This window comes from Anarhichas minor, unplaced genomic scaffold (genome assembly GCF_050575085.1).
Source record: "Anarhichas minor isolate MPS153535 unplaced genomic scaffold, ASM5057508v1 ptg000007l, whole genome shotgun sequence".
NCBI lineage: Eukaryota > Metazoa > Chordata > Actinopteri > Perciformes > Anarhichadidae > Anarhichas > Anarhichas minor.
In genome coordinates, this window is record NW_027466453.1 from 5,919,966 (window position 1) to 5,945,437 (window position 25,472).

The window sequence follows — 25,472 nt, forward strand, 5'->3', positions numbered from 1 at the left end:
ATTTATCCATTAGCTTATTTTAGCTAACTATTTCAACTATTCGATTTAGCTGACATGTTCAGCCATTGATCTATTTCACAATGTATCTGCTTTTTAAGATGTAATGGCATCCAGCAGCGAGGCTGCAGATTCCAAACAACTCTGCATGACAATTGCAGAAGAACAGCAGAACTGCATCTCCAGGGGTAACTTACTCCAGGATCTGATCTTAGTTTCCCAACTCCGTCCTCACTCCTCACAGGTTACATCTTGACCCTCACACACACACACACACACACACTCTGATCCTCCTTCTCTTCGCATGATTGTTTCAGCACCTGAACAAACATGAAGGTTTATCTGCTATGATTTTGCCGTGTGAGTGACTTCTCCTGCCTCGGCTGAGTTTTAGAGGAACAGTTATCCCAGCATGACTCCCCCAGCAGACTCATTTTTCCGTGTGAATATGTGTTTGTACAGTTGTCATTAAGCCAAGATTCATTGGCTGTTTCCACTATGAATATCCTCTGTTTAGATCTGTTTGTATATAACATAAAAGATTAGGAGCCGGGATATTTTTGCTGAATCTGGAATAAACCTGACTTGTCCTTCTGAAAAGTAATAGAAGTAAGAAAGACAGGAGGCTTTTCACCAACTTTCCCCTCACAGCCTTTTACTGTTGTCATCCCCTTGCATCACAGTGTAAGTCTTATCTTCCGTTCCAGGGCCAAGGTGATGAAGCCGATTTCTTAGGAGCAACATTCCCTATCAAGGGGCCACAGTTGAAATGTGTCCCCCAGCTGGCCGGTGGCATTTCCATGGGGGTGATTGATAGCTGAACACAAACACAAAAGTAATGTCTGAAATATTAAATTTCAGCCCCAAAATCTCTTTTTGTGCTTTGATTCTACCATAGAAACAAAACTCTCTCACCCGACAGAACGCTGAGGTGAGGAGGTTGAGACTGTGCATGATGAAAGAGAGGGAGAGTTATAGTGGAGGGGTGTGAGAGGAGCTTTACCTCACATGTACTTTTGTTTCTTTATCAAGGGAAACATCAGGAGTTTCTACCTTGCTCTGTTTTCAATCGGGCATGAAAGAGAGGAGAATGTGGACAACAAACCGCCAACATCTCATCGGGAAGTTAGAGGTTAACTCCGGCGCAGTTTTGAAAACCTTTCCTGTGTCACAGTCGGTCACCCAAAGGACCCAGTTTTAGCAGAGGCCTGAAAATTCCTTGTCACATCTTATTAAATTGCAGCCCGACGTGCAGCACTGTGGGCCTGGAGGTGGGCGGGCTCGCCCTCTGAGAGAGGCCGAACATTGGACGGAAAATGTGTCTTGTACAGCGCATGGCTCTGGTGTTCATCAATGTAACAGCAACATTGAGTCCATGGGAGGTCAATGTGTGCACCAGTGTTGGGAAGTAACAAAGTGCATTTACTCAAATACAGTACTTAGATGCAGATTAGAGGCAGTTGTACTTCAGTATTTACGTCTTTCTATACTTAATACTTTACTAGATTTCAGAAGGAAACATCATCAAGAAAACGCACATCATCATGTGGAAAACGCTCCAATATCAGTAAAAGAGCCGACGTATTGCCAACTAAAAGTACTTAAAGTATCACACACAAGTATTCATCATGCACCACCTCAGTGTTATATTATTGGATCAGTAATGTTGACACACTAACACGTATAAGCAGTAGCTGAATGTTGCAGTTGGATGTTTAGTTTGTCACAGATGTCAGATTAATGTAGTGCAATAAAAGTTACAATGTTTCCTTCTGTTGAAGTACAAAGTAAAGTACCTCAAGTTTGTACTTAAGTACAGCTCTTGAATAAATGTACTTTGTTACTTTCCACCTCTGGGAAGCATTGTACATTGTACCCCACTACGTGTATGTGACAGACTTGCAGCAGGTGGAAATGTTACACAAGAAACACGTGATGATACAATACATTGTTGTGGTGTCATGACCAAAAAAACATAACATTTCTCGTAGCTTTTCTGCAGAATCAGCACTTTTGCTTTGTATACATCCACGTTTGCTAAGTACATTTTCAGCACCTGGGTACTCGGCCTTGATCCTTGAAGTCCGTCAGCAGCCTCTGTGACGTAGATCTTCAGCTCCGAGGTGAAGGGAGACGCACCGCTGACGGACCAACGTGAGGATGTCTCACGTGCTCAGAGCAGCACACATACTGTCTTTACAACTTTAATAGTTTCTGTGCACGTTGGACCCTGAAGGTCGTGCATGATACACTGGACCTGCTCAACACAAAAGGAATGTATATCCCTTCCTGTGATAGTAACAGGGTCGACACACTGTGACCAACATCATATTTCCCCTAAAGTGCTTTATTTCCTTTTTTTTTAAAACAGCGTTGACTGTCAAGCGCCTCTTCCATTGTTTTCCTCAAAAGAAACATCTGGATTATTATTGATCTGTGTCCTATCACTAACTACTCAGAGGCGTATTCTTGAACTATATGACGCTCTGTGCTTGGTTCAAGGTTGTTTGTACTTTATCTCCTCCTCTGATGCAAATCTCACTGTAAACTATCTTATGGAACCGGCAGAGTTTGAGACTTTGAACCTGAAATAACATGTTTTATTTTTTTTTATTCTTTTTATGAGATGTCACTAACCTCAATTCCGGAAGTTGGTGATATGAAGATAAAAGCTGCGCTAATGACTTTATGGGCTGTTGTTAGTATCGTATTAGAAAGTTTTCACTCACCGGTACACCTTTTGTTTTTTAGTTGATTAAAGGTATTACATAAAGAATTACATAAAGATAAGAATAAGTAAATTATCTCCTTACGAACTGGGCCACCGCTTTGTGTTGACCGGGTTGTTTGCTATTATTTACATATTGAACGAGTTGGCAGGCTGATAGACTGTCCCAGGACACATCTGGGGACAACTACTGGACTTCAAACCAGTTTATTGGGAACATCTTATTTACTTGGGGGGGGGGGGGGGTCCTAGAAAAACTAAATATATTAAGAAAAAGCTGTTTTCTTTTCTTTTTGGCAAAAAGTCAAATGGTTGTTAGGAAAAAGTCATCATGTTTTAATAAACGAGTTGTAATATTATGATATTCATAGTATTATGAGGGAAAAAGACCCATCATTATTTTTATTTATTTGTAATTATTATAATTTATTTTCTCTTCCTATACTCACACAATATTTCCTTGCGTGTTCCTGATAGTATAGTACTTTCCCGCTGCTCTTCCAAAGGTAAAATCCGTAAAGTCTTTAGTAATACGGTTCTTATTGGTCTAACTTCAGGTCATCACATCCCCCACATAAAAGCTGATATATAATATATATATTTCTATAGCAAATTTTCGACTTTACTCTCTCATTTCCTCTCAGAATAGTTCGACTTCGTTCTCAAAATCATCTTGATCTTGATTGAGCCCGGACAAACACTCATCCAGGTCTCCTAAACTCCTGGCCCCCCGCCCCTGTATGTATAGCGGTGTGGTTGGCTAGCCTTCAGGGAATGAAACTTATGTAACGTCTCCAGCCTCCAAACATGTGCGCGTGTGTGCGTCCCCCCCCCCCCCCCTCCCGGGTGCCTCCAGGAAAGGGTTAAACTTCATAGTAAATCCGTCTCCGCAGAGGCCCCGCCTTCCGATTGTTCTGGCTGTTTGCCCCAGAAATCACACCACTCCGGACCCCGCCTTCCCTCCACCCTCCTTCCCATCCCGGGGGCCCCCCGCTTGGCCCCGCCCACCGATGGACCACATTGAAATGGCTCCGAAGTTGTTGTCAAACAGAACAGTGTGCCTGAGCATCCCTCCCCTGATCTTCCAGCGCGAGCATCTCTAAATTACAGCAGGAGGCGACGACGAGGGCCTTTTTTTTTTTTTGTATCTCCACCGGTGTCCAAACAGCACTCCACATCCCTGACCGCGTTACAATAACTCTCCGGAGACAGCCAGCAGGCGTCAGGTGTAGAAGCGTCTTCCAGTGCGGCTGGAAAACATGCCACTGTTATTGTTTCTCCTCTGCTCCCTTGTTCAGACAAGTAAGTTTAATGTTTTTAACTTCAGCATTTATAGTTGTATTTTGTTTTGCCTGAAACACATGTAAAAAAAAAAAATAGTCCGTGTGTGTTTTAATTGCCCACTCCTCTGACAGCACCTCATGCAAGGTGATGGGGGGGAGACGCAATTATTCACAGAATGTAGGTCAAATCTCTCCGCTCCAACGATGAATGTTTCACTCGACCTCGGCCTCGTATTTTCCTATAATTTAAAATCCTCTATCTATTAGTCGTCATGATTTTTTTTTTTTTTTAGATGACTTACAGTTGTATATTTTATATATTTTTTCATTTATTTGATCCTCGCCGGCTTTTGAATGGAGCTGCATGTTTTTTGTTGTTGTGCCTTTCATTCAGTGGCGCTCAACTCGCAGCAGGTTCCTGCAGCCAATGAGGTTCGAGCAGTGTGAAGACTGTCTGTGTGTGTAGATGTCAAGCGGGGTTTCTGAAAAGCCAGTTGTTTGGAAGCTGTTGCCATTCATAGTGTGGGATTTGGCGCAGCTTGCATTTTAATCACTGTAAAAAAAAAAAAAAAAAGCATCATGGGAACATTTTTTTTTACCAGCATTATTCCCCCTACATGATGCAATAATCCAGCCTGTTTGCACGAGGCTCTGTCTCCCATTGTGCTTCACCTTAAACGCCCTGGTTGAAACGAATGGGAAGCCCTCCAACTCATCCTCCAACGCAAACATTGTCTTCCGCCAGCATTCCTCCACTTTTGGTTGCAGGCCTGAGCCGATGTGAAGTCACCGTCAGACCTGTTTCCCCATGTGTGTCGGTTCTGGGAAAATGGTGAGACGTGTTGGAACTGTTTGATTGTCACCCCATCCGCGTTAACACATCAGTTATGTGCAACACTGGAACGTGTCCCGTCCCCCGTGTTGGCAAATAGTTGGCCTCCCACACGCTTTTTGGAAAAGACATTACTTTATTTGAGGAAAAATTCAAAATGATCACTTATTTCTGTTAATGGTTTTAATCTCGCTCCAATGGTGGTGGGGGGTCAACTTTCTGGCCGCGAGATATTGCTCCAAAATTATTTAGTATGAGCAGTTTCCTGTCGCTCTTTCTGCCAATCACTTCATGTCCAATCAATAAAACACGCAAACTGGGCACATTTGTTGTTTCACCCAGCGTGGATTTGGACTCAATCAATAACGAATCAAGGACTGACCTCTACTGAACATTTTAAGTAAACAACCAACGTGAACTTGGGTCTGGGTGACGTGTCATCGGTTTCGGGATAAGGGGGCTTATCTATAAAGTAAAAAGCTTCACCGTTCAGGGAAAAAGAGCTGAGAGTTAAACCTTTCGAATGTTTTCTATTGTTTTACCCACAAGGATATCCCTGTGATAAGACCAGGTTTGTCAATGTGAAACCAACGACTATCTTTATGGCGAAGCCCTTTCACAAGGAGCCATAAAGACATGATTGGCTTAACAGCTAGTAGTAGATTTACTTCACAGCCGCTGTAATCCGACCGTCCAAAGTCATTTGGAGTCATATAAAAATACTACAACATTTCCTCAAGCTTTAGTGGAAGAAATAAAGCCTCTCCTTGTTTAAATAAAGCATCAACTATGACCGATGGCACCACATGTTTGACTTCACTGGAAAGCTGCTAAGATTTATTGTGCTGTCAGCCATTCATGGCCATGCATGATTCATGATTTGTCTTCTCCCCCAACCAATCTTATAGGGCACTGACTTATGAAAATGTAAATACTTAGACATAAATACGTAATTCGAATTTAAAAGAAAAATCGACTCTGATGGCTGCTAAATGCCCAGGTGCTGCTGGTGTGTGCTGCTGCCGGTAAACACCTCCCTCCGCCCGATTTCAGAAACAGGTGGCCATTCAGGGGTTTGGAGCCCCCCCTCCCCCCAGGGGCCAGAGGGGTAGAAATGGCCCCGAGTACCTTTTCATGACGCGCTGTCTCTCTGATGTACAGTCTAATTAATCGCTCCTTCTGGTTCAGTGGCTTCATCTGGTCCATAGAAGATGGGGGGTTGGGAGGGCCACTCTGTGTCTTCAGTGTTTTCTAACCAGCAGACTGGAAAATGAGATTTCTATTGTGTATTACTTGGCATATCGGCAGCGCCCTGATAAAGGCTGATAAATGCAGGCTGACGAATAGAGAGTGTCCTTGTTTGACTCGCGGTTTAACCATTCATCTGCCCTAGTTACACAAGTACCAACAGGCACCTGTGTGTGTCATGCCAGAGTATAACGACAATGACCCAAATTCCCATCAGCCTCAGCTGTACTTTGTTTAGTCTTATAAACAGTGCATGGGTTAGTTCTAAGTAGCAAAAGTTAGACTCATAGTCTTGTTCAATAGCGTTATGCAGAAGTATTATTCCACGTGATTTCATTTGCAGCCCCTGATAGATGATAACTAAAACATTGGCCCTTTTAGCTGAGCTGTGTGTTTATATCTGTCTGTCGTAGACGCATGGGCAACATGTGGAACCAACCACTTCCAGTGTGGGAACGGGAAATGCATCACGGTCAGATGGGTGTGTGACGGCACAGACGACTGCGGAGACGGCACCGATGAACTTCCTGGTACCTGCAGTGAGTATCATGACGCGAGGATGGACTTGTGATCGCTTTGCGTACCTTTCAATCCCTCAGTGTGACGATTGCATAGTCTTCAGTTAACCTTTTCTGCGTATGTCACTTCCAGTGGCCAAAACGTGTAGGCCGACAGAGTTCAGCTGCGCGGATCGCCTGAACCAGTGCATACCGAGCACCTGGCGCTGTGATGGAAAATCTGACTGCGAGAATGGAGCTGATGAAGAGAGCTGTGGTAAGCCGAGTTAACTACAGGCTGTCTTTCTGCTTCCTTAATCATATGTGCTTTGTCTTCTTCTATTGCGCTCTGGAATCCAGAGCCTCCATCATTTCCTTCCACTTCCTTCCTATCCTGCTCTGAAGTGATTTCCCACGCCCTGTTGTGTCTCCTCTCTCTCTCAGCGCCGAAGCGGTGCACGGACGGCGAGTTCCGCTGCGGGAGTGGCCAGTGCGTGTCGTCCTCCTTCGTGTGCGACGACGAGACGGACTGCGACGACGGCAGCGACGAGGCCTCCTGCCCGCCCGTCACGTGCAGCGCTGCGTCCTTCCAGTGCAACAACAGCGTCTGCGTACCCCGCCTGTGGGCCTGCGACGGTGATACCGACTGCTCCGACGGCTCCGACGAGTGGCCCCAGAACTGCGGCACGACGGCGCCCGACTCTGCTCCCGCTCATGAGTGCTCATCCCTGGAGTTCCGATGCAGCGGCAGTGGGGAGTGCATCCACAGCAGCTGGAAGTGCGACGGTGGAGCCGACTGCTCCGATCGATCAGACGAAGCCGACTGTGGTAAGCGTGCGGATTCGTCTCCTCCTCTTGGCTGTCGCTTTTCGAGTCATCGCCTCTTGTGCTCACATGTCGGCCTTTTGCTCCCCAGTACATTCCACCTGCCGCCCCGACGAGTTCGAATGCGGCGATGGCACTTGCATCCATGGCAGCCACCAGTGCAACCATCAGTACGACTGCTCGGACATGAGCGACGAAACGGGCTGCGTCAATGGTACCAATCTCCTCCCTCACCCTTCTGATCCTGGCTGCCCAGCAGCCGAACGCAAAACCTCTAGTCTGTGTGGTCTGTATAACTGAATCTTTTGTTCCACAGCGACCCACTGTGATGGCCCGAGCAGGTTCAAGTGCCGCAGTGGGGAATGCATAAGCATGGAGAAGGTGTGTGACAGGCAGCGTGATTGCAGGGATTGGTCAGATGAGCCTCTTAGGGATTGTGGTGAGTACAGAGGCCTCTCATCCAACACTCTCAGTTTAATTACTACTTTTATGTATTTAATGAGGGTGTCTGCAGCATCAGAAAATAATGATTTGTCATGTTCTCCCCTACAGGCTCCAACGAGTGCCTGTACAACAACGGCGGCTGCTCTCATATTTGCAATGACCTGAAGATCGGCTACGAGTGCCTGTGTCCCGCTGGGTATCGCCTGCTTGAGAAAAAGCACTGTGAAGGTAATACCCTGCCAAACAAAAAATAAATAGTCACTTGATTTATGTCCACACTTCGGTTAGATTAGGATGTTGCTAGATGTTGCTAGATGTTGCTAGATGTTGATGGAGGTTACTCTGACACAACCTTTTCCATGTCACCGTCTGTGCTGCCAGATCAAGAGGGATCCCATAATTCTTACGGACACAATGATTCAGCATCCTTTTTTTTTGTTGTTTAAAAAAATGTTCCCCCTCTTCTTTGAATCCAGATATTGACGAGTGTGCCAACCCTGACACCTGCAGCCAGATTTGCATCAACCAGATCGGCAGTTACAAATGCCAGTGCGAGGAGGGTTACCAAGTTGACCCAGCAACCAAAGCATGCAAGGCCATCGGTGAATATCAGCCCTCAGTGTTCTTTCAACAGTGTTTGTTACATGAATAGCCTTACGTGCATGAAGATAATATGTTCCTAGTGTGGATTATTCTCCACTGTAGCAGAATGAAATAAATCATTTTTCAAAAGAGGATGAACCAATTATGGACCCCTATTTGTGGTCGTAGTGTCTTAGCTTTAGGCCTCAGAGTGGGTGTTTCCAGCAGCAAAGGTTGACTGACATTTGAGACCCGGCATTGCTAGGAGCCAAGCTCTCAGCTTCCATGGTGCTCTACTAACAGGGGCACGTCTCAGATCTGTAGAGCCTAGAAACGATGAAACAAGATGGTTCCCTTGATGGTGTTAGCTATCAGCTGTTAGCAGTTGAAAACATTTCCATGAAATGACTAACAAATCACCTGTCACCTTTTGTAGGTACAATAGCCTACCTTTACTTCACCAACCGCCATGAAGTCAGAAAGATGACTTTGGACAAAAGTGAGTACACCAGAGTAATCCCACGTCTAAAGAACGCCGTGGCTCTGGACATGAACATGGCCGCCAAAGAGATCTACTGGTCGGACATCTCCCAGAAGAAGATCTACAGGTGCGCGACAATGACACCAGAATGAAGGTAGCGTTTCTGTGTCCTCTGCTCCGGCTTGACGCCAGCTCTCCACTGTCATTCCAGAGCTCCGCTGGACTCGGCCGAAGACCCCGCTCAGCACAGCGTGGTGATCGGCAGCGACATTGAGGCTCCGGAAGGCATCGCTTTCGACTGGATCCACGGTAACCTGTACTGGACCGACAGTATTCGCAGCACCATCTCCGTCGTAACTGCTGACGGCGGCCGCCGCAAGACTCTCTTCCACCAAGACTTGTCCAAACCTCGCGCTATTGTGCTCGACTCCCACAGCAAGTAAGTCTAATAGCACTAATAGAAAGTTCAGTAATGCCTAAATCCTTCCTAGACTCTCTTTTTCCCATGCTTTGTACGGACTTAATTTATGTATTTATGGCTGCATTTTGACTCACAACGTTTCATTTGCAACATGTCCTCCCAGCTTCATGTACTGGACTGACTGGGGGAATCCCGCTAAGATTGAGAAGGCGGGTCTTAACGGAGTAGACCGCACCGCTCTGGTCACTGACAACATTGAGTGGCCAAATGGAATTACACTTGGTAAAGCCTCCGGTTGCAAGTTTTGTTTTTTTTAAACTATTCACATGAATAACAGTGGTCTGACCGGTTGACCCCCCTCCCCCCTGCCTGCTTCCTCCCCCAGACCTGTTGAACCAGCGGCTCTACTGGGTGGACTCTAAGCTGCACACCCTCTCCAGTATCGACGCACAGGGCGGTGGCCGACGCACCCTCATCATCGACGAACACAAGCTGGCTCACCCGCTGAGCCTCACTTTGTTTGAGGTAGACGTTTACCACCCGATAAACTCTGTAACACACAAACCCGGAGCCTCACCACTACTACTCCGTCCCCGTAGTCTCTTAAAATGCTCAAGCTTTGTTTTGTTTTTTAAATTTCTTTTAGGAGAGAGTGTTCTGGACAGACGCCAGTAACAATGCCATCTTCAGTGCGAACAGGCTGACGGGTGATGACATCACACCAGTGGCAGAGCACCTCTCATCACCGGATGACATTATTCTCTACCATAACCTCAAACAGCCCGCTGGTAAGAGACACCACTGCCCACACACTGTTCAGGAATGTGTTCACATATCAGATCATTGTTGAATATTTATTGAATATTGAATTTTGGCCGAACATTGTCATTTGCTGCCAATGTGACGGAGGTTCGTCCCTGGCCACAGCTGTATAACATCGGTGTCGAAACACCTGCAGTAATGTTTATTATTCATTCACTGGTATTATTAATTAGATTGCGTTATAATTTCTGTTGTAAGTATCACTTAATGGAAAAGCACCAAAACCAGAACACACCCAGGTATTGCATGCTTAGACCCCTCTCACCAACAAGTTCCCAACCCCCAGGCCTCAGAGCATTTGCTACTGGGAAACAATATTGTTTGGGGAAAAAATAATAATTATTATGTTATTATCATTATGACATATGATAAAATATTATATAGGCTAATTTTGCATTGGGTTGGTTGTCAACCTGTGCTCTAATCCTACTTAATTGCACTGGTTTGGGTTACAGTGGCAAGATATATGGATGTCCGAACCCATAATGGTCACTAGACTGTATCTGGGAAATAACCGTGAAAGTATCAGAGATTAAATCAGTGGCTTTGAAGGAAGAGTTCAAAGTTTTGTGAAATAGACTTATTCTTGCTGAAAGTTTGATGAGAAGATGGATAGCACTCTCACTCTCTGATAATGGCTTCATGACATGTAAAGCGCTTAAATTATAGTAAAATTGTTATCTTCTTTTCCATTGCAGGGAGGGATTGGTGCCAGGTATCCGGCTGTGAATTCTTGTGCCTGGCAGCTCCTCAAGTGGGTAGACATCCCCCCAAATACACCTGTGTCTGTCCAGATAACATGATGTTAGCCAGGGATATGAGGACATGTGTACCTGGTATGTAAAATCTTAATTTGTGTCATTAAATTAGACATTTTCGTTAAGTTCAAGCACTCACTCCTCCTTTGTTTTTGTTCACCAGCTGTGCCAACACCTGCAGCTCCCGTGCAGCCTCAAGTGCCAGATACCGACCCCCCTCCTCAGCCACCTGAGCCATCCAGCACCACACCTAAGCCCCGTGTCTACACCACACCGAAGCCCCAGGTCCACACCACACCTAAGCCCCAGGTCCACACCACACCTAAGCCCCAGGTCCACACCACACCGAAGCCCCAGGTCCACACCACACCGAAGCCCCAGGTCCGTACCACCACAGTGCCCATAGTTATCACCAGCACTGCGGCCAGGCCAGTGCCACGCAGCACCAAGCCTCCTGTAAGGACCATCACACCTGAACCAAGGACCCCGTCACCCCAGCCGGCGAACCCTAAAATACCCAAGACCACCACGGGGGCTCCGGTCACCTCTCCAGGCAAGTACCATAATGGTGACCATTAAATGACCATTGACCATTTCACAGAGTTTGTTATGTTTGAGTGCATTGCCCTCAGCTCTGACATAGAATGTGTATAGTGCAGGTCAGCTCTGTGTATCATTAACTCCTCTTCTGGTGTTTACTCCCTCAGATTTCAGACATGGCTTTGCTGCAGCTGTCCCCAACACCGCCTCGCCTGCCCCGATAGCTCTGTATATTGCATTGCCTCTGGGTGAGTTGCTTTTGTCAGCTGCTGCGAAGGCGGCTCCCTCGCAGTAAATACAGTCAGCGTCGAGCGTCATGTCTCACCTCTCTCCCTATATCTGCCTCATGTAGCGATCGTTTGCCTGGTGGCTGTTGGTGGCGTGCTGCTGTGGAGGAACTACAGGCTGAAGAACACCAACACCATTCACTTTGACAACCCTGTCTATCAGAAAACCACCGAGGACCAAGTGCACATTTGGAGGAGCCACAGCCCTGACGGTTACTCCTACCCAAAAGTGAGTCCAGTCTCACAATCTACAGTTCAGCCTGTTTGAATTTAGTACATTTAGTTGCAATCAGCACAAACGGGCTACAGTGTTACATCTGACATCCTTCTTATTTGCTGTCCTTTCAGAGACAAGTTGTGAGCTTGGATGAAGAGGCAGACAATCCAACCTTCACAGAAAACTGAAAAAATGTCGGAGTGGAAAGAAGAGCCTCAATGATAAGCTACCTTGGATGTCCTTTTTGTATGTTTTATTTTTACCTCACACAGCACAAAGATATGGAAGTCAAAGCCAGGATCAGAACCACTATATCCTCACAGACATCAAGCGCTCAACAGTAGGAACAAAACAGGGAGAAACATTGTTTTCCCCATTAGGTTGACAATCCATTAACCAAATCATACCAAATCAGCAGTTGGTGGATTCCTCAATCGAATGTATTTTTTTGAACCCGTTATCCCGTAAGTGTGACTCTGATGATGCAGCTACAGAACTGTGTCACTGACACACAATGTCTTGTTTTTCATGCATCACTGAGCTCATTTCTTATAATTTTTTTCTTTTTCATGGAACACTATCAAAACTTATTTGCTTTTTTTTGGGCCACTCATATCTGTGTGGTAAATATAGAGCTACCATAAGCAGATGGTTGGCTTAGATTAGCTGATGGACTGTAAGCAGCGGGGAAACAGCTAGCCATGTGAGAATTGTAGTTTTTACGCTTTTTTGCTGAGGTGTTTTTTGCACAGAATAAATAAACGAGATATAACATGTTTATTAGGGAGCTGTAGAGATGCTGGTTGGCGGATTGTATTACTTTTGGACAGAGCCAGGCTAGCTGTTTACCCTTGTTTCCAGTTTTTGTGCTAAGCTAAGCTAACCAGCGGCTGGCTTCATTCACAGATTTAACAAACAGATACGAGAGTAGTATCAATCTTCTTATCCAACTCTCCACAAGAAGGCAAATAAGTGTATTCCCCAAATTCTTTTACAGCTCCTGAAATGATGAAGCTTGAGCCAGGAGGCGATTAACTCACCTTAGCAGTAGGACTTGTTGCTTATACTCTTTCGTTTTCTGTACGGAACAACAAACAGCATTTAGTGAGCTTCAGAGGTGGATTTTGTTAGCTGTGCACAGAGCCAGGCTAGCTGTTTCCCTCTTTTTCCAGTCTTTATGCTAAGCTAAACCAAGCTAAGCTAATCTAAACTAAGAGCGCGGAATCAATCTTTTCATTGAACTGTCCTGCCGGGAAGGCAAATATATTTCCTCAAATGTCTCTTTGTTTGTCTGGAACAAGAAAACCAGAACATGACAAACACAACACGAGAGCGGATTCAGAGTTGAGCAAACAGAAGGGGAACATCAGCTGATACTAGCGACAAATCTCCGAGCCAGTTCAACCAGTGTGACCTCGATAAGTCTCAATAACTTTGACTTTAACACCAGTCTTTGCCTCAGTAGTACAGCGAAAATATCACCCAAAGTGAGCTAAAGACAATGCTTCTTTGTTAGCCACAAAGAATGCACACTCTGTCAGTGCCTTGATCTACACTGTACTCTGTGATCGCCCTCAGACTTCACATACCACAATGTGGTCACAACACAACGTTCCTCAGCAGCTGTCTTGTTGTTTTGAGAGTTCTTCCGAACACTTTTTCAGCATCCTCTTGATTTGTGATCATCTGTTAAATTTTCCACCCCTATGCCCCTCTGGGGGGGGGGGGAGGGGGGGGGGGACTAGTGCATTCCTGGAAAGACTAAAAGGCTTTGCTGCAACCACATGTTTACAGTGGGGCCGTGTCTTATGCTCCGTGCCGTGGCACGTGTACATTTACAACCTCCCTCAGGACCACATCTTGAACTTGCCTCCAGCATTCCTGACGAAAGAAAGCCATGTGCCCTATCGTGGTTTTAAAAACAAAGTTTTCACCAGCTTTTTAAGCTCCTTCATTTCATCGCTGACAAATGTGTGCCTTTTATGCCATATTATGTTCACATCTTCATGTCGGTGCTATTGAACTCAGTGGATTTGTATAAAATCCTCATCTGTTTACAGTGCATTAATCGAGGAATGTGTGAGTGTTACATTCAGGTTATTGTGTTGTATCAAAGCGCTTGCACACTACTTGTCATCATTCACTGAGGGAAGGGGTACATGCCACCTGCCCATCAGACTATCTACGTTCACACCGTAGGTTCAGCTACGGGAGCAATTCTGTGGTTAAGTGTCTCGCTCCAGGACACATCGACATGCGACTAGCAGTGGGGATCGAACCGCCGATTCCTCTGATTGAAGGACGACCCCGCTCTCCACTTAGTCACAGCCACCATGTGATGTGGATTAATTAATGGATTCATAGAAGTCTTTCCCAAGTGAAGCTGTATATAGTGTCGTTTCACAGTCACCGACTCACAGTGCAGATTAAGTGTGTAAATATAGTGTTCATAAATGTAAATATTTGTTCTTAACTGGTTTTTTGTTGTTGTTGCTTTTTGGTAATGTCAATGTTTTCAACTTTGTTGTAAACTTTAAACATTTTCTGTACATAAATAAATGCTTCTATTTATTTTAGAATCACTACTGTCTGGGTTCGGTTTTTGAAGACTCATTCCTGAAGTTACATAAATGCATAACTTGTTGACAGTTGAGTTACTGAACTAAATGTTCTTGTGAATTCCCCCCCCCCCCCCCCCCCATGTTTCCTCTTTTCCAAATTCAACAGCAAAATGCAATACCAATAGAAACTCTCCGTTTACCTTGATTTGGTCAAGTTGGCATTTTAGGCTACTCGGAGGAGCACAAGCTGGATGTTTCAACAATTTATTCATTACTTTTTGCTAACTATTTCAACTTTATATCAATTACTTTAAGCTAACTATTTCAACTTTATATCAATTACTTTAAGCTAACTATTTCAACTTTATATCAATTACTTTAAGCTAACTATTTCAACTTTATATCAATTACTTTAAGCTAACTATTTTGACTGTTTTTCAATTTCTTGTATCTAACTGTTGTGACCGTTTATCTCCTCAACAAATATGTGGATATATTTTTTAATAAATTGCTATTTTTTGTTGTTGTGTTGGTAGCTCAGCTTTCCACATACCCGCAGCACCTGCAGCAGTACCCTCTGGGGTTCAAGTACCTGTTGTTGGGAAGTACTGCCTTATATAATGTAACAGTGTGCAGGGTAAGAGACTGGTTGTTTATTTGAACCTATTTTTTTCTATCCATTTCAGTTTAGCAGATCTCATCTAAAGTAAAAACTACATGAGATATGGTTGGGATCTATTTGTCAATTGTTCAGAAATGTCTTTCCCGTACTGTTTGGATATTATTGGCACTTTTTTCCCTTTAATACTAGATTGTGCAAAGCCATACTTTCCCTCTCTGTTTTTTTTTTATGTGGCTGAAATGCAGCTTACTGTATGTGGCAGATAAAAGGTTTTGAATAATGTACGGCAGCATGTTCCACTGTTTTCTTCCAACATCTTTGGTATGTAGACATGGCAGGAAACGTGAAGTGAGGGTTTGTGTTATTTTTTCTCTCTCTCTCTCTCCCACTCTTTTTAAAAGGGGGGCCACATGTGTTTTTGTAGTTCTACGGAAACGAGACCTTCTTCCTAGAAAGTCATGTCGTCACAGTGAAAGGCAAAACCATAGTTTCTTAGAAATCCCCCAACAACGTGAGCCCACAGAAAGGAAAATCAACACTGTGAGTGGCAGAAGGTCTCTGTTTTATAAAATAGTTTCGCAACAAATTACAAAATAATTCAACTCATCTGGAAATTATTTTAAAAAGATCTGCTTGTTATAAGCCAACAGTATAGTAAAGCTTAGTAAACATGTCCATGGACATTTTGTAATGTGTTTACACACCACCTTGTGGCTGTAGCTTTAAAAAGCAATGTTTTATTTCTCATTTGAAATCCATTTCTGCAGTAGCTTTAAAAGTAAGCCACAACAGCTGTCTGAGCAGAGAGGGATAACAAGCTGCTTTGTGACTGCAGATCTGTGATCATACCCACCAACACGCATGACACGTGCAAAGTTCAAGGCTGTGGAAGAGTGGAAGTGCTGAGCTGAAAAGTATAGTAAAAGATGCAGACAAGAAAACAAGCAGCTCATGGCGACTCTCAGAATACTCTCTGGAGAAAATGCTGATTATTAATACAGCTATGTCAAGGGCACCATCAATCAGCGTGAGCATTTCCTGATTCCTCACCGACTTTCGACATTCTTTGTCGAAGCAGTAATCGAGACATTTTGTTCTTGATTGCACAGCCGCAGAAAATATCTGTTTTTCAAAGAAAAGTTTCATCATCAATCATTAATTCAAACACAAAGGTCACGCACTAGCTGGATCATTCCAGTTACTTTCACAGATGAATGGAACAAAAATACTGCTGAAGAAGTCATGGAGTGTTTTCTTCTCATGACGTTGTATTCATTTCAGAGAGGAAGCCGTAACATTCAGCTTTCTGAACACGGTTCTTTCTGATTACAGCATATTTACTTTTAGGTTCCAGTGACTTTTTACCTGATGTTTAAGACGCGTGAGCTCCCAAAGTGTGGGGATACGGCGTCACTGCTCACCTGATAAACAAAACCAATCAGCTGGACCGTCGCTGACCTTTGCTCAGACTACGTTTTTTGACAAAATCTGTGCCAATAATAGTATTTGATCAAAGCTGTTCATAGGGTGTTTTAGATTTTACTCTCCACCCACTCTTATGAGAAGTTGATCATATCCCCTCATAAAATCCTCTAGTTTGATCAAATTTCATGATGTTTGGGATGTCATTTCATGCTTTTATTTTATAGGAAATTAAAAGAGTGAAATGGGGAATGACATGCAAAAAAAAGAATGGCAGAATCCTGCAAAATGATGGAATTGAATGATTTATCCTCTTTTATCTGAATTATCCAAATTTGTCTCAAATGTGCTCTGTCACTTTGTCGCTTTTGCCATTGTTTTGGAAATATTTAATTTAATATATTCGGGTTTGGATCCATGATTACGCAAAGCTATTAAACTTGTCTAACTACATCACTTGTTTTGTGCTTGATGAAAAAAATCATACATTTTGTCTCGCCAATACTCAAACTAAGCCACCATGTAATAGCATACAGCTTTACAGCTGCTAGCTTATCTGTTTTTGGATGTGTGTACAACAGCGTCATCTGCATACATTTTTCATTTGTGACACTGTTCTGAAAGATCATTAATAAAATAAAACTGGCTAAATAATAGGGGGCCTAACATTGATCCTTGAGGTACACCCATTGTTCATTCTATGTTCCTGCATCAACAACTTTAAAGCACTGCACCCTGTTAGATAACAGTAACACCAAAGGGGTTTAGATGGAAATTGCATGAGAACAAATCAGCACTCCTCCGTTATGAAGCCTAGATTTTGTTTGCTACATTAGGTGAAAGGTGCCTGTTTCTGTGGGGTGTTTTGCTCTCAAGCCAAACTGCATTCTGTATAGCTGAAAACAAAAAATGCTTGTGTTAAGATAAGTTGTCAGTTGTTCAATGACTTTATATGCAACTTTTAAAAGTATAATGGTGGGACACAAATGGGTTACTGGCTTTGTGGCGGAGTGACAATAATGTGGTTCAGTGTTGGACATTAGAGGGACATTACAAGGGATATGGGATGGACTACTGTGTCTTTTGAGTCACAATCATGTTTTGTACTTTACTGTTGTTTCATAATGTGCGAGTTGTATTCTGCCTCAGGGGTTCTTGATGTCTTTGGTTTATATCGATGTCGTCACCAGCCACATATCTGAGTCACATCAGTCATGTCAGGTTTGTTCTGGATCTTGTTCATCCCACACTACTCTGACGGGATATGATGTCGAGCAAACATCCAATCAGTGATTACACAAGCTGACTCACTTTACTAATCAGTAAAATTATTTACCCTTTGTGGGATGTAAGACAAGCAAACAGTCTGGCATGTTGGCTGCTAATTGAACAAAAAGTAACATTTCTATGTTGACTTTATTAAAATGTCCAAGTTGTGATTATTTGTAAACTTTTGGAGTAAGTGTGCATAGTGTAAACTCTGTACTGTATGTGGGTTTATGTTTCCGAAGATCGCTCCATCAATGCCTGTTTCTGTTATAATAGATACCATTCTTTCGTTTAGGTATTTATTCAATAGTATTCTTTAAATACAACATTATAATAAATACAATAAGAAAGTTGAAATGAAACGAAATAATAATTAAAAATAGGCATTTTTAGACAATAAGAAAAGATTAGAAAAAGATCAAAGTGAAGGGGAATTCATTTGTCTCATAGGTTACTTTAAAGAACCAGTTGTTTTTACTGTTTCTAAGAGCAAGAGTGAGTTTCAATCGAATATAAAAAGTAGAAAAGAAAGTAGCCAAAATGTTGTGAATGTCAGAAATTAAACTATTTCCACAATGAAAGAAGACAATTAAGAACATATTCTATAGATCTGCTTCCGTCTGCCACAGTAGGAAATAACATATTAAAGGCAAAAGAGGTAAACAACACGAACAAACGTTGACTCGTAGAAATCAGTATTAGCGCGCCCCCTGAAGGACAACGTGTGTAATCTGTGACCTGTGCACCGGAAACCACGTGGTTCAGCTTTCCACACGCGCGTGGAGCGCCTGGAATGACTTCCCGTTAGTAGAGTGTAGTTTTTTTAGTTATAACATAAAGCTATATCCTTCATTAAAACCATGTCAGGCAAGTCGGAGTTGAAAATCAACTCCCAGTTCGCGCAGAAATATGATAAATACCGACAGAAAGAAGAGCTACAGAGACGTAAGTGTGTCACCGCTAGCTACCGAAGCTAACAACCCAGCGTGGGGGAAAGCGTAGCGTCAGCTAGCTGTAAGTTGTGTTTCTAGGACGCCGTGTTATTAGTGGGTAATATCTGTGTGTCCTGTGTTGTTGTTCAGTGAAGGATCGATACGGAGACCAATACGATGAGAGCGAGTCGTCTGAGTCCAGCTCCGAAGACAGTGAAGTGGTTAGCATCGCCGCATCTCCTCTTTACAGCAACAGATAACTGCGTGTCGGCAACGTGCCGCTGTGTTAAAATATGTTGACCGGTGCTGACTGTTATTCGTCCTCACAGGAGCTGGACCCGGAAGTTGAGAAAGACTTCTACAGAACACTGTCACTGCTGAAGAAGAAAGACCCCAAGATCTATCAGACGGACGCGAAGTTCTACTCGGAAGGTGAATGTTGAGTGTTGCTGTCGTTGGTGTTGCCTTCACTGTCTCCGGGACATCTTCCTAAACAAGACGTCTCGCTCTTTCAGTTGCATCCACCAGTGATGAGAAGCCTTCGAGCTCAAAGAAGGCAGTAAAGCCCATGTATCTGAAGGACTATGAGCGTAAAGTCATACTGGAAAAAGAGGGGTGAGTGAGCTGCTGATGTGCCAGCATTTACTGTTTCACTGCAGACACGATGAGCTTGTTGAAAAGCGATTACGTGTTTGTTTTTTAACTGACTTTCTACCCGATCAACCACACAGCTACAGGGAAATGCAGTTTTGAAACTTTGATGCTTTGGGTTTGTCACAGCTGATAATTTAAGTAAAAGTAAATGAATCACTGCCTGTCCATATGTGCAAGATTTGATCCCATTCATAAATATAGTTGTATTTTAATGACCAGAATATGTCTTTTTTTTGTATTAAACACATTTTTTGTTGTTAAATCCACAAAGTCAGTGTTTACTTTCAACATATTGTAAATGTCTTATAGGTAGATATGATGAGATATCCATATTGTTTTGAATGTGTCACATAGATTACTTTATCACTTGTATTATTTACACATAAAGCCGGCTAATGCTATTTTCCTTTTTTATACTGTTATAATCTCTGATCTTTTACTTCTTTCTTTACTTCACAGCAAATATGAGGATGATGACGACAGTGACTACGAGGAGGCCGCCAGGAGAATGGAGGTAGACCCTGTCACCTGATCATTTAGTTCCTTCTGGAATGTGGAGATACTTATCAGTGTTTTTATTAATCATCATTCTTTTCTGTCAAAGAGAGCTGCCTCTCCGAGCTACATTCAGGAGCAGCGGGAGCTGAAAGACAGGTAGGACTCAAACCATCTGAAGGCGTCTGGCTGTATAACTCTATAACAGACTATTAACAGAAACTAAAACCTCTCCTCAGCTTCCGTAAGTTCATCCAGGACAGCGATGACGATGACCACGAGGAGGAGGAGGAGGAGGAGGCCAGCGAGGGAGCTGGACGATCCGAGTTTCTCACCAGGAGGATCAAAACGCAGGAGGAGAAGGTCAGAAGCTGTTGCTTCCCGTCGTGATATTGAGACGAAAGCACCACAGATCAGGATGAAACCGTTCTCTGCCCCCGTGTCTGTCTGTAGGATAAAGAGGATTTGGACTATGTGGAGTGGCTGAAAGGCCAGGATGACCTCGAGGGTCCGGAGGAGGTGAAGGACATGGTGAGTGTGTGTCTGGAAAACAATCAGAGAGAATGTAAGACAGCTAACTTTGGTCTTTCTTAGTAATGAGACTGGTTTGTGCTGGGACAGAAATACTTAAGGGACTACTGGAATGACCCGGAGTTGGAGGAGAAGGAGCGTTTCCTGAGAGACTATGTCCTCAACAAGGGCTACCTAGACGAGAACGCCAACGATGACGAACGGTACGTTACCCGCCTGCGTGGATGTCAGGCTTTATTTTCCCGGTGATCTCTGAAGTGAAGAAAGCCTAACATGCGAACTCTCCCGACGGCTAAAGGATCCCGACGTACGAAGAGGTGGTCCAGGATGACGTGGACGACTCGGAGGAGGAAGGGGAGACTTTCTTGAAGCGGCAGGAGGACTTCGAGAGGAGCTACAACTTCCGCTTCGAAGAGCCCGACGCTCAGCAGATCAAGACCTACCCCCGCAGCATCGCCACGTCTGTGCGCTCCAAAGACGACCACAGGAAACTCAAAAGGGACGAAGTGAAAGAAAGGAAGGATAAGGTGTGAATCACGTTCATATAAAAAAAACACGCCCTTGATCCCTCGAGTATTAACCTTTTCTCTCTCTGCTTCCAAGTATGAAATGCCTTCATTCATTAGCTAATACGAACCTACCTCTCTCCCTGCTGCTTCCCTTTCCCAACAACTATTTCAGGAGAAAGAGCAGAAGCGGGAACAGCTGAAGCAGCTGAAGAACCTGAAGCGGAACGAGATCGTGGAGAAGCTGAAGAAGCTCAAGGAGCTGACGGGCAACGAGGAGCTCGCCTTCAGTCAGACTGACCTGGAGGGAGAGTTTGATCCACAGCAACACGACCAGCTAATGCAGGTGGGTGCATAAACACACACACACACACACTGCTACAAACACATGGACACACAGTTTTTTGCAAGACAGTCTCAGTTTTTCTTGGGTTTTGTGTGCTCGCTCAATTGACCAATAGCTAAACCCCCTAACACTGATTGTCCAATCACAGCTCAGCAATCGTAACTGTCAAGTTTCGGATTACTATGCATGTTGAAGTGGTGCGTGTGCGGCAGTATTTAAAGAGTTTTGAGGTCGGTGGCTTTTGTTTTAGCCTTCTCAAAATTGAAAACACAAGAGCAAAAGAATAAGGAATGGATTAAGTCATGTTTTTTTGACAATAAAAGGGAGACATGCTTACAAAACACACAAAAAGAGAATCTATTGTCTTGTCGTCCTTGTCCACGTATCGAAGCTAATCATCTGAACAGGTTATAGTAGAATATATAAGGGGGAAAATAAGCTTTGTCGACAGTCATCAGCTGGTGAGGAGGTGGACTTTTTGCATGGGACGTGTAGCATTAGCACATTAGCATGTATGTAACATCAAATAACTCTTTTACAGAATTGTTCTTTTAAAACAAAAGCCTTTTCAACGAACTCATGAAGCTAACGTTACAGCCTATAAAACAATTTTGAACGGTCGATCTGCCTCCATTATCAGTGTGAACTACACGTGTGCTGTGTGAGAACGGACAGCTTGACAGGCATAGCAATGGTAACTAAGGGGGGCGGGGCTTAGCAGATGCTCCAATGATAGAGTGAGCACCGACAAACTCAAGTGAAACTTAATTTTTCTCTTTTTTTTAAACTTGCAGATTCTCCATTAATCTGAGTTAAACAAACACTATTGAGTACCATCACGCTGCAGCTGTTCTCACTGTAAAAAAAAAAAAATCTACAAGAGCCACAGTTTTGGGCCAATTAATGTCTGAATGAGGGCGGCCATTTTCCAGCTCACACGGGTGCATTGTGTTTAACTAATTAGTAACTAATTAGCCTTCTCAGGAAGGTGTGTGTGTCCTGGTTCCCTCACAATAAGAAGGTCTCTGGTTTGTCTCTCCACTCGGTTGACAAAGACACGTGTGGCTGCCACACTCACCCAGGTGTGCTGTGTTTGGCTGATTGGACTTGTCTTCAGGGAAGTCAGTATGTAGCTTCCTCTCAGTTTAGAGGTTTTAAGCCAAAGGTGACCACCACCACCGTCTTTTACCAAGAAAGCGCACTCAATTTGTCCTTTTTCTAGTCACATTTAAACTCATCTGCGACTTGTTTTGCAGAAATTCTTCGGTAATGAATACTACGGAGGAGAAGAGGAGGAGAAGCCTCAGTTTGACGATGACGAAGTTGAAGGTAAGCCTGCGTTTTCTTCATCTTGGCTGATGCAATAGTGTTGAAACCTGCATGTTTTATTTGAATGCGGTGGTGCCTCTACGTCACCTTAAGATTCAAAGTTTCTTCTCGAACTCTGAAAGGAATCCTGCAGAGAAGATTCAGAGGATTCGAATAGTTATGTAGCAACGAAATGTTCAGTTCATTGCATGATGGGAGATGTAACTCATGGCTTGTGTTTGCGCATCAGAGCCCTGGAACTGGGACGTATGGACGGGGGAGGACCGAGAGGAAGACGAGTATGACTCCTCTGGGCCTCACTGCGAAGATGACAACTTCGTTGTGAGTACACCTTTTTATTTTTTATAACTGACAGCATGGGATGTGCCGGACAATGTCCTGTTTTTTTGTTCTGGTAAAAAGAAACTGTTTGACAAAAAGTCATCCCGTTGAAACAGATGGACGCGGACTACGACCCCAACCAGCAGACCGCCTCCAAGAAGAAGAAGCAAAAGGAGAGGAAGAAGATGAAGAAAGAGGATTTGCCACAGATGGGCAAAAAGAAGAAAAAGTCTCACTTCGCAGAAGCCCTCACCAAAAACAAGCCTGTGTTTGACCCACGTAGGTGTCGCCAAAAACCTCCTGCCAATAAAACAGAACTCTCCTGGGTCCTCCGACATCCAGTCATGTAACTGCAGGCTGTTTGTGTTTCAGAGGAGAAAAGCTTCGAGCAGTACTTGGACGAGTACTATAAACTGGACTACGAGGACATCATAGACGACCTCCCGTGCAGGTTCCGCTACCGGCAGGTCCTGGCCAACGACTTCGGCCTGAGCACCAACGAGGTGAGAGAGCGCCGGCACGTCCTACTCTGAGCAATTGACTGTTCGCTAAGTCCCGCCTCCCTTAGTTATGGTTGCCATGCCTGTCCAGCTTTCAGCTCTCTCACAGCACACAACCCAATGTACAATATAGCTAATAGCAGGACGGAGCTGCTAACGTTAGCTTAATCTCTTGATAGCATACGGGGCCAGTTAGAAAAATCTATTATCTCTCCTCCTACGACCTCATGTAGAGAAGTCCAAAGCTCCACGGTGAGGCTATGCCTAGTTACAGCTGCTAAGCCATAATTGGACGATTGCATTTTGGAGGCGGGCTCTAGAGAACGGTCAATCTTAATGCGGTTAAGAACCAAACTGGAACAATGGCTGTAATGTATGTTGGTTGGTAACGCTGCAGTGATGAGCCTTGAGTGACTGATCTGGTATTGCTTTTCCTTTCGGGGAGATCTCTGACCAGGGAATGATCTCGACTTAATCTTCTCTCTGAGCAGACCACACAGCGGCCAACGTGAAAACCTGTGACACAGACGTACACTCTAAGAAGGCTACGCCTGTGTTAGTGTTAGAAATGATGACCGGAGGTGTTACGGACTGAGTTGTTTTGAACTAAATGAAATACTCTGGTTCTTCCCTCAGATTTTAACCGCCAACGATAAGGAGCTGAACCAGTGGTGCTCTCTGAAGAAGACCTGCATGTTCAGGTACTGGCTCTGTCCTAAATGTTAAAGTGGCCCCTCTGTTCGGCTCATTTTCTCCGACACTAAGACCATTTTTTTTTTCATTTGTTCTCTCAGGTCCGACAAGGAGGAGATGAGTGATTTGAAGAACTATCAAATCAAGGCCCAGAATGAAAAGAGGAAGAAGGAGATCCTGAGTTCTATGTATTCTGAGTGAGTATAGTGCCATCAGCTGCACCCCCTCATGAGAAATCCACCATTACTGGAGCAATAAGTAACGTTTTTTTATCTGAATTTAATCTACAGGGAAGCTAAAGAGCTGGCAGACGGTAAGAACAAGGTGGGGAAGAAGCGGCGCGATCATCTGAAGGACGCCGAGAAGCAAGACGGAGCAGCAGAGGACGGAGACGCCACCTCCATCACGGACTCTACAGGAGAGACAATAGCACAAGCTCTCAGAGAGGCAGGGGACAAGGAGGAGGAAGAAGAGATTCTGATACCCAAGAAAAAGGTGAAACAGGAAGAGGAAGTCCAGACGGCGGTTACCGCTGTGGAGGCAGCAGAGAAAGCTGATGAGGTGAAAAACAGGACTGAGAGGCCAAAATGGTCCAAGAAGCAGCACAGCCACACCGGTGGACACCTCGTATTGGGAAGCCACGGGGTGAAGATAGGCGGCCGGGAGTTCAGCAGACAGAGACTGAAGGCCTACGGGCTGAACCCCAAGAGACTGTTCTTCAGACAGCTCGGCAGACAGAAACGAAAAGAACAGCTGAAGATGGAGAAGCAGAAAAACAAGGCGTGAGCACCATCTCTGAGATAACTGCCGACAATACAATCTATAGATGTTTATGGTCTGAGAATTAAACACATTATAGAAATGTACTTTGTTGTATTACAGCCTCAAATTTACTTTTTTTTTTATTAAAAAGTTTTAAATGTTAAATTGGTGGCTCTAATTTTTACCTAAAGTTGTTTATACTTGAGTATGCAATAAAATAGATTATGGGATTGATACATTTGACCTATTTCTCCTGCTACATTCATATTGTGTTTAGATTGTAATAAACAGATGTCTATTTTATTCTATCAAATTGAATCCACATCAGCAAAATCGTTGGTCGTCTGATCCTTGTGCAGGTGTGTGAATAAACTGTTCTACATGTATTCAACCAGGTGGTTGAAAGCAATAAACTTGGAACAGTACATGAGTATAATTGTTTCATTAAATTCTTATGCAAAAATAAGTTCATGACTTGATAAACACCACAGTGTAAAAGTTGTACCTGTGTTTGGACAACACTGAACATTTTAAGATTCGAGTGCTACCTGGATCATAAATCAGAAT

At 43.9% G+C, this 25,472-nt stretch overlaps 2 protein-coding genes and 1 non-coding gene across 5 annotated transcripts; all 3 read left to right on the plus strand.

The window, feature by feature from the left end:
• The first annotated feature begins 3,863 nt into the window (after window positions 1-3,863).
• On the plus strand, window positions 3,864-12,150 carry ldlra (low density lipoprotein receptor a). Of its 3 annotated transcripts, none has more exons than XM_076080054.1 (19): window positions 3,864-4,027; window positions 6,502-6,627; window positions 6,740-6,862; window positions 7,030-7,413; window positions 7,502-7,624; window positions 7,727-7,849; window positions 7,963-8,082; window positions 8,331-8,456; window positions 8,873-9,044; window positions 9,129-9,356; window positions 9,502-9,620; window positions 9,724-9,863; window positions 9,985-10,126; window positions 10,859-10,996; window positions 11,082-11,179; window positions 11,300-11,471; window positions 11,626-11,706; window positions 11,811-11,974; window positions 12,094-12,150. In XM_076080054.1, exons 1-19 carry the CDS (start codon window positions 3,985-3,987, stop codon window positions 12,148-12,150), a joined length of 2,679 nt encoding a protein of 892 aa, XP_075936169.1. In that variant the 5' UTR covers window positions 3,864-3,984. The 3 variants fall into 3 exon arrangements, with proteins under 3 accessions (XP_075936169.1, XP_075936170.1, XP_075936168.1); XM_076080055.1 differs by having other exon boundaries at window positions 11,082-11,116; window positions 11,246-11,471; XM_076080053.1 differs by having other exon boundaries at window positions 11,082-11,471.
• A 6,442-nt stretch (window positions 12,151-18,592) lies between these two features.
• On the plus strand, window positions 18,593-25,335 carry kri1 (KRI1 homolog). Its single transcript, XM_076083614.1, has 18 exons — window positions 18,593-18,781; window positions 18,919-18,989; window positions 19,098-19,200; window positions 19,284-19,383; window positions 19,882-19,936; window positions 20,027-20,076; window positions 20,157-20,280; window positions 20,371-20,448; window positions 20,539-20,651; window positions 20,747-20,975; window positions 21,130-21,300; window positions 22,557-22,629; window positions 22,859-22,950; window positions 23,067-23,229; window positions 23,323-23,453; window positions 24,087-24,151; window positions 24,245-24,340; window positions 24,434-25,335. Exons 1-18 carry the CDS (start codon window positions 18,697-18,699, stop codon window positions 24,927-24,929), a joined length of 2,295 nt encoding a protein of 764 aa, XP_075939729.1. The 5' UTR covers window positions 18,593-18,696; the 3' UTR covers window positions 24,930-25,335.
• LOC142945319 (Z30 small nucleolar RNA) lies at window positions 23,842-23,941 on the plus strand. Its single transcript, XR_012952936.1, has one exon. It is a non-coding gene; the product is annotated as a Z30 small nucleolar RNA (small nucleolar RNA).
• Window positions 25,336-25,472: the final 137 nt, after the last annotated feature.

Coding starts and splice junctions, on each gene's coding strand:
- kri1 (XM_076083614.1), top strand. CDS start 18,697: ATGTCAGGCAAGTCGGAGTTGAAAATCAACTCCCAGTTCGCGCAGAAA. Junction 22,630..22,858: donor TGACGATGACGAAGTTGAAG/GTAAGCCTGCGT, acceptor TTTGCGCATCAG/AGCCCTGGAACTGGGACGTA. Junction 24,341..24,433: donor CTGAGTTCTATGTATTCTGA/GTGAGTATAGTG, acceptor TTTAATCTACAG/GGAAGCTAAAGAGCTGGCAG.
- ldlra (XM_076080053.1), top strand. CDS start 3,985: ATGCCACTGTTATTGTTTCTCCTCTGCTCCCTTGTTCAGACAA. Junction 7,625..7,726: donor CGAAACGGGCTGCGTCAATG/GTACCAATCTCC, acceptor TTTGTTCCACAG/CGACCCACTGTGATGGCCCG. Junction 11,975..12,093: donor ACGGTTACTCCTACCCAAAA/GTGAGTCCAGTC, acceptor CTGTCCTTTCAG/AGACAAGTTGTGAGCTTGGA.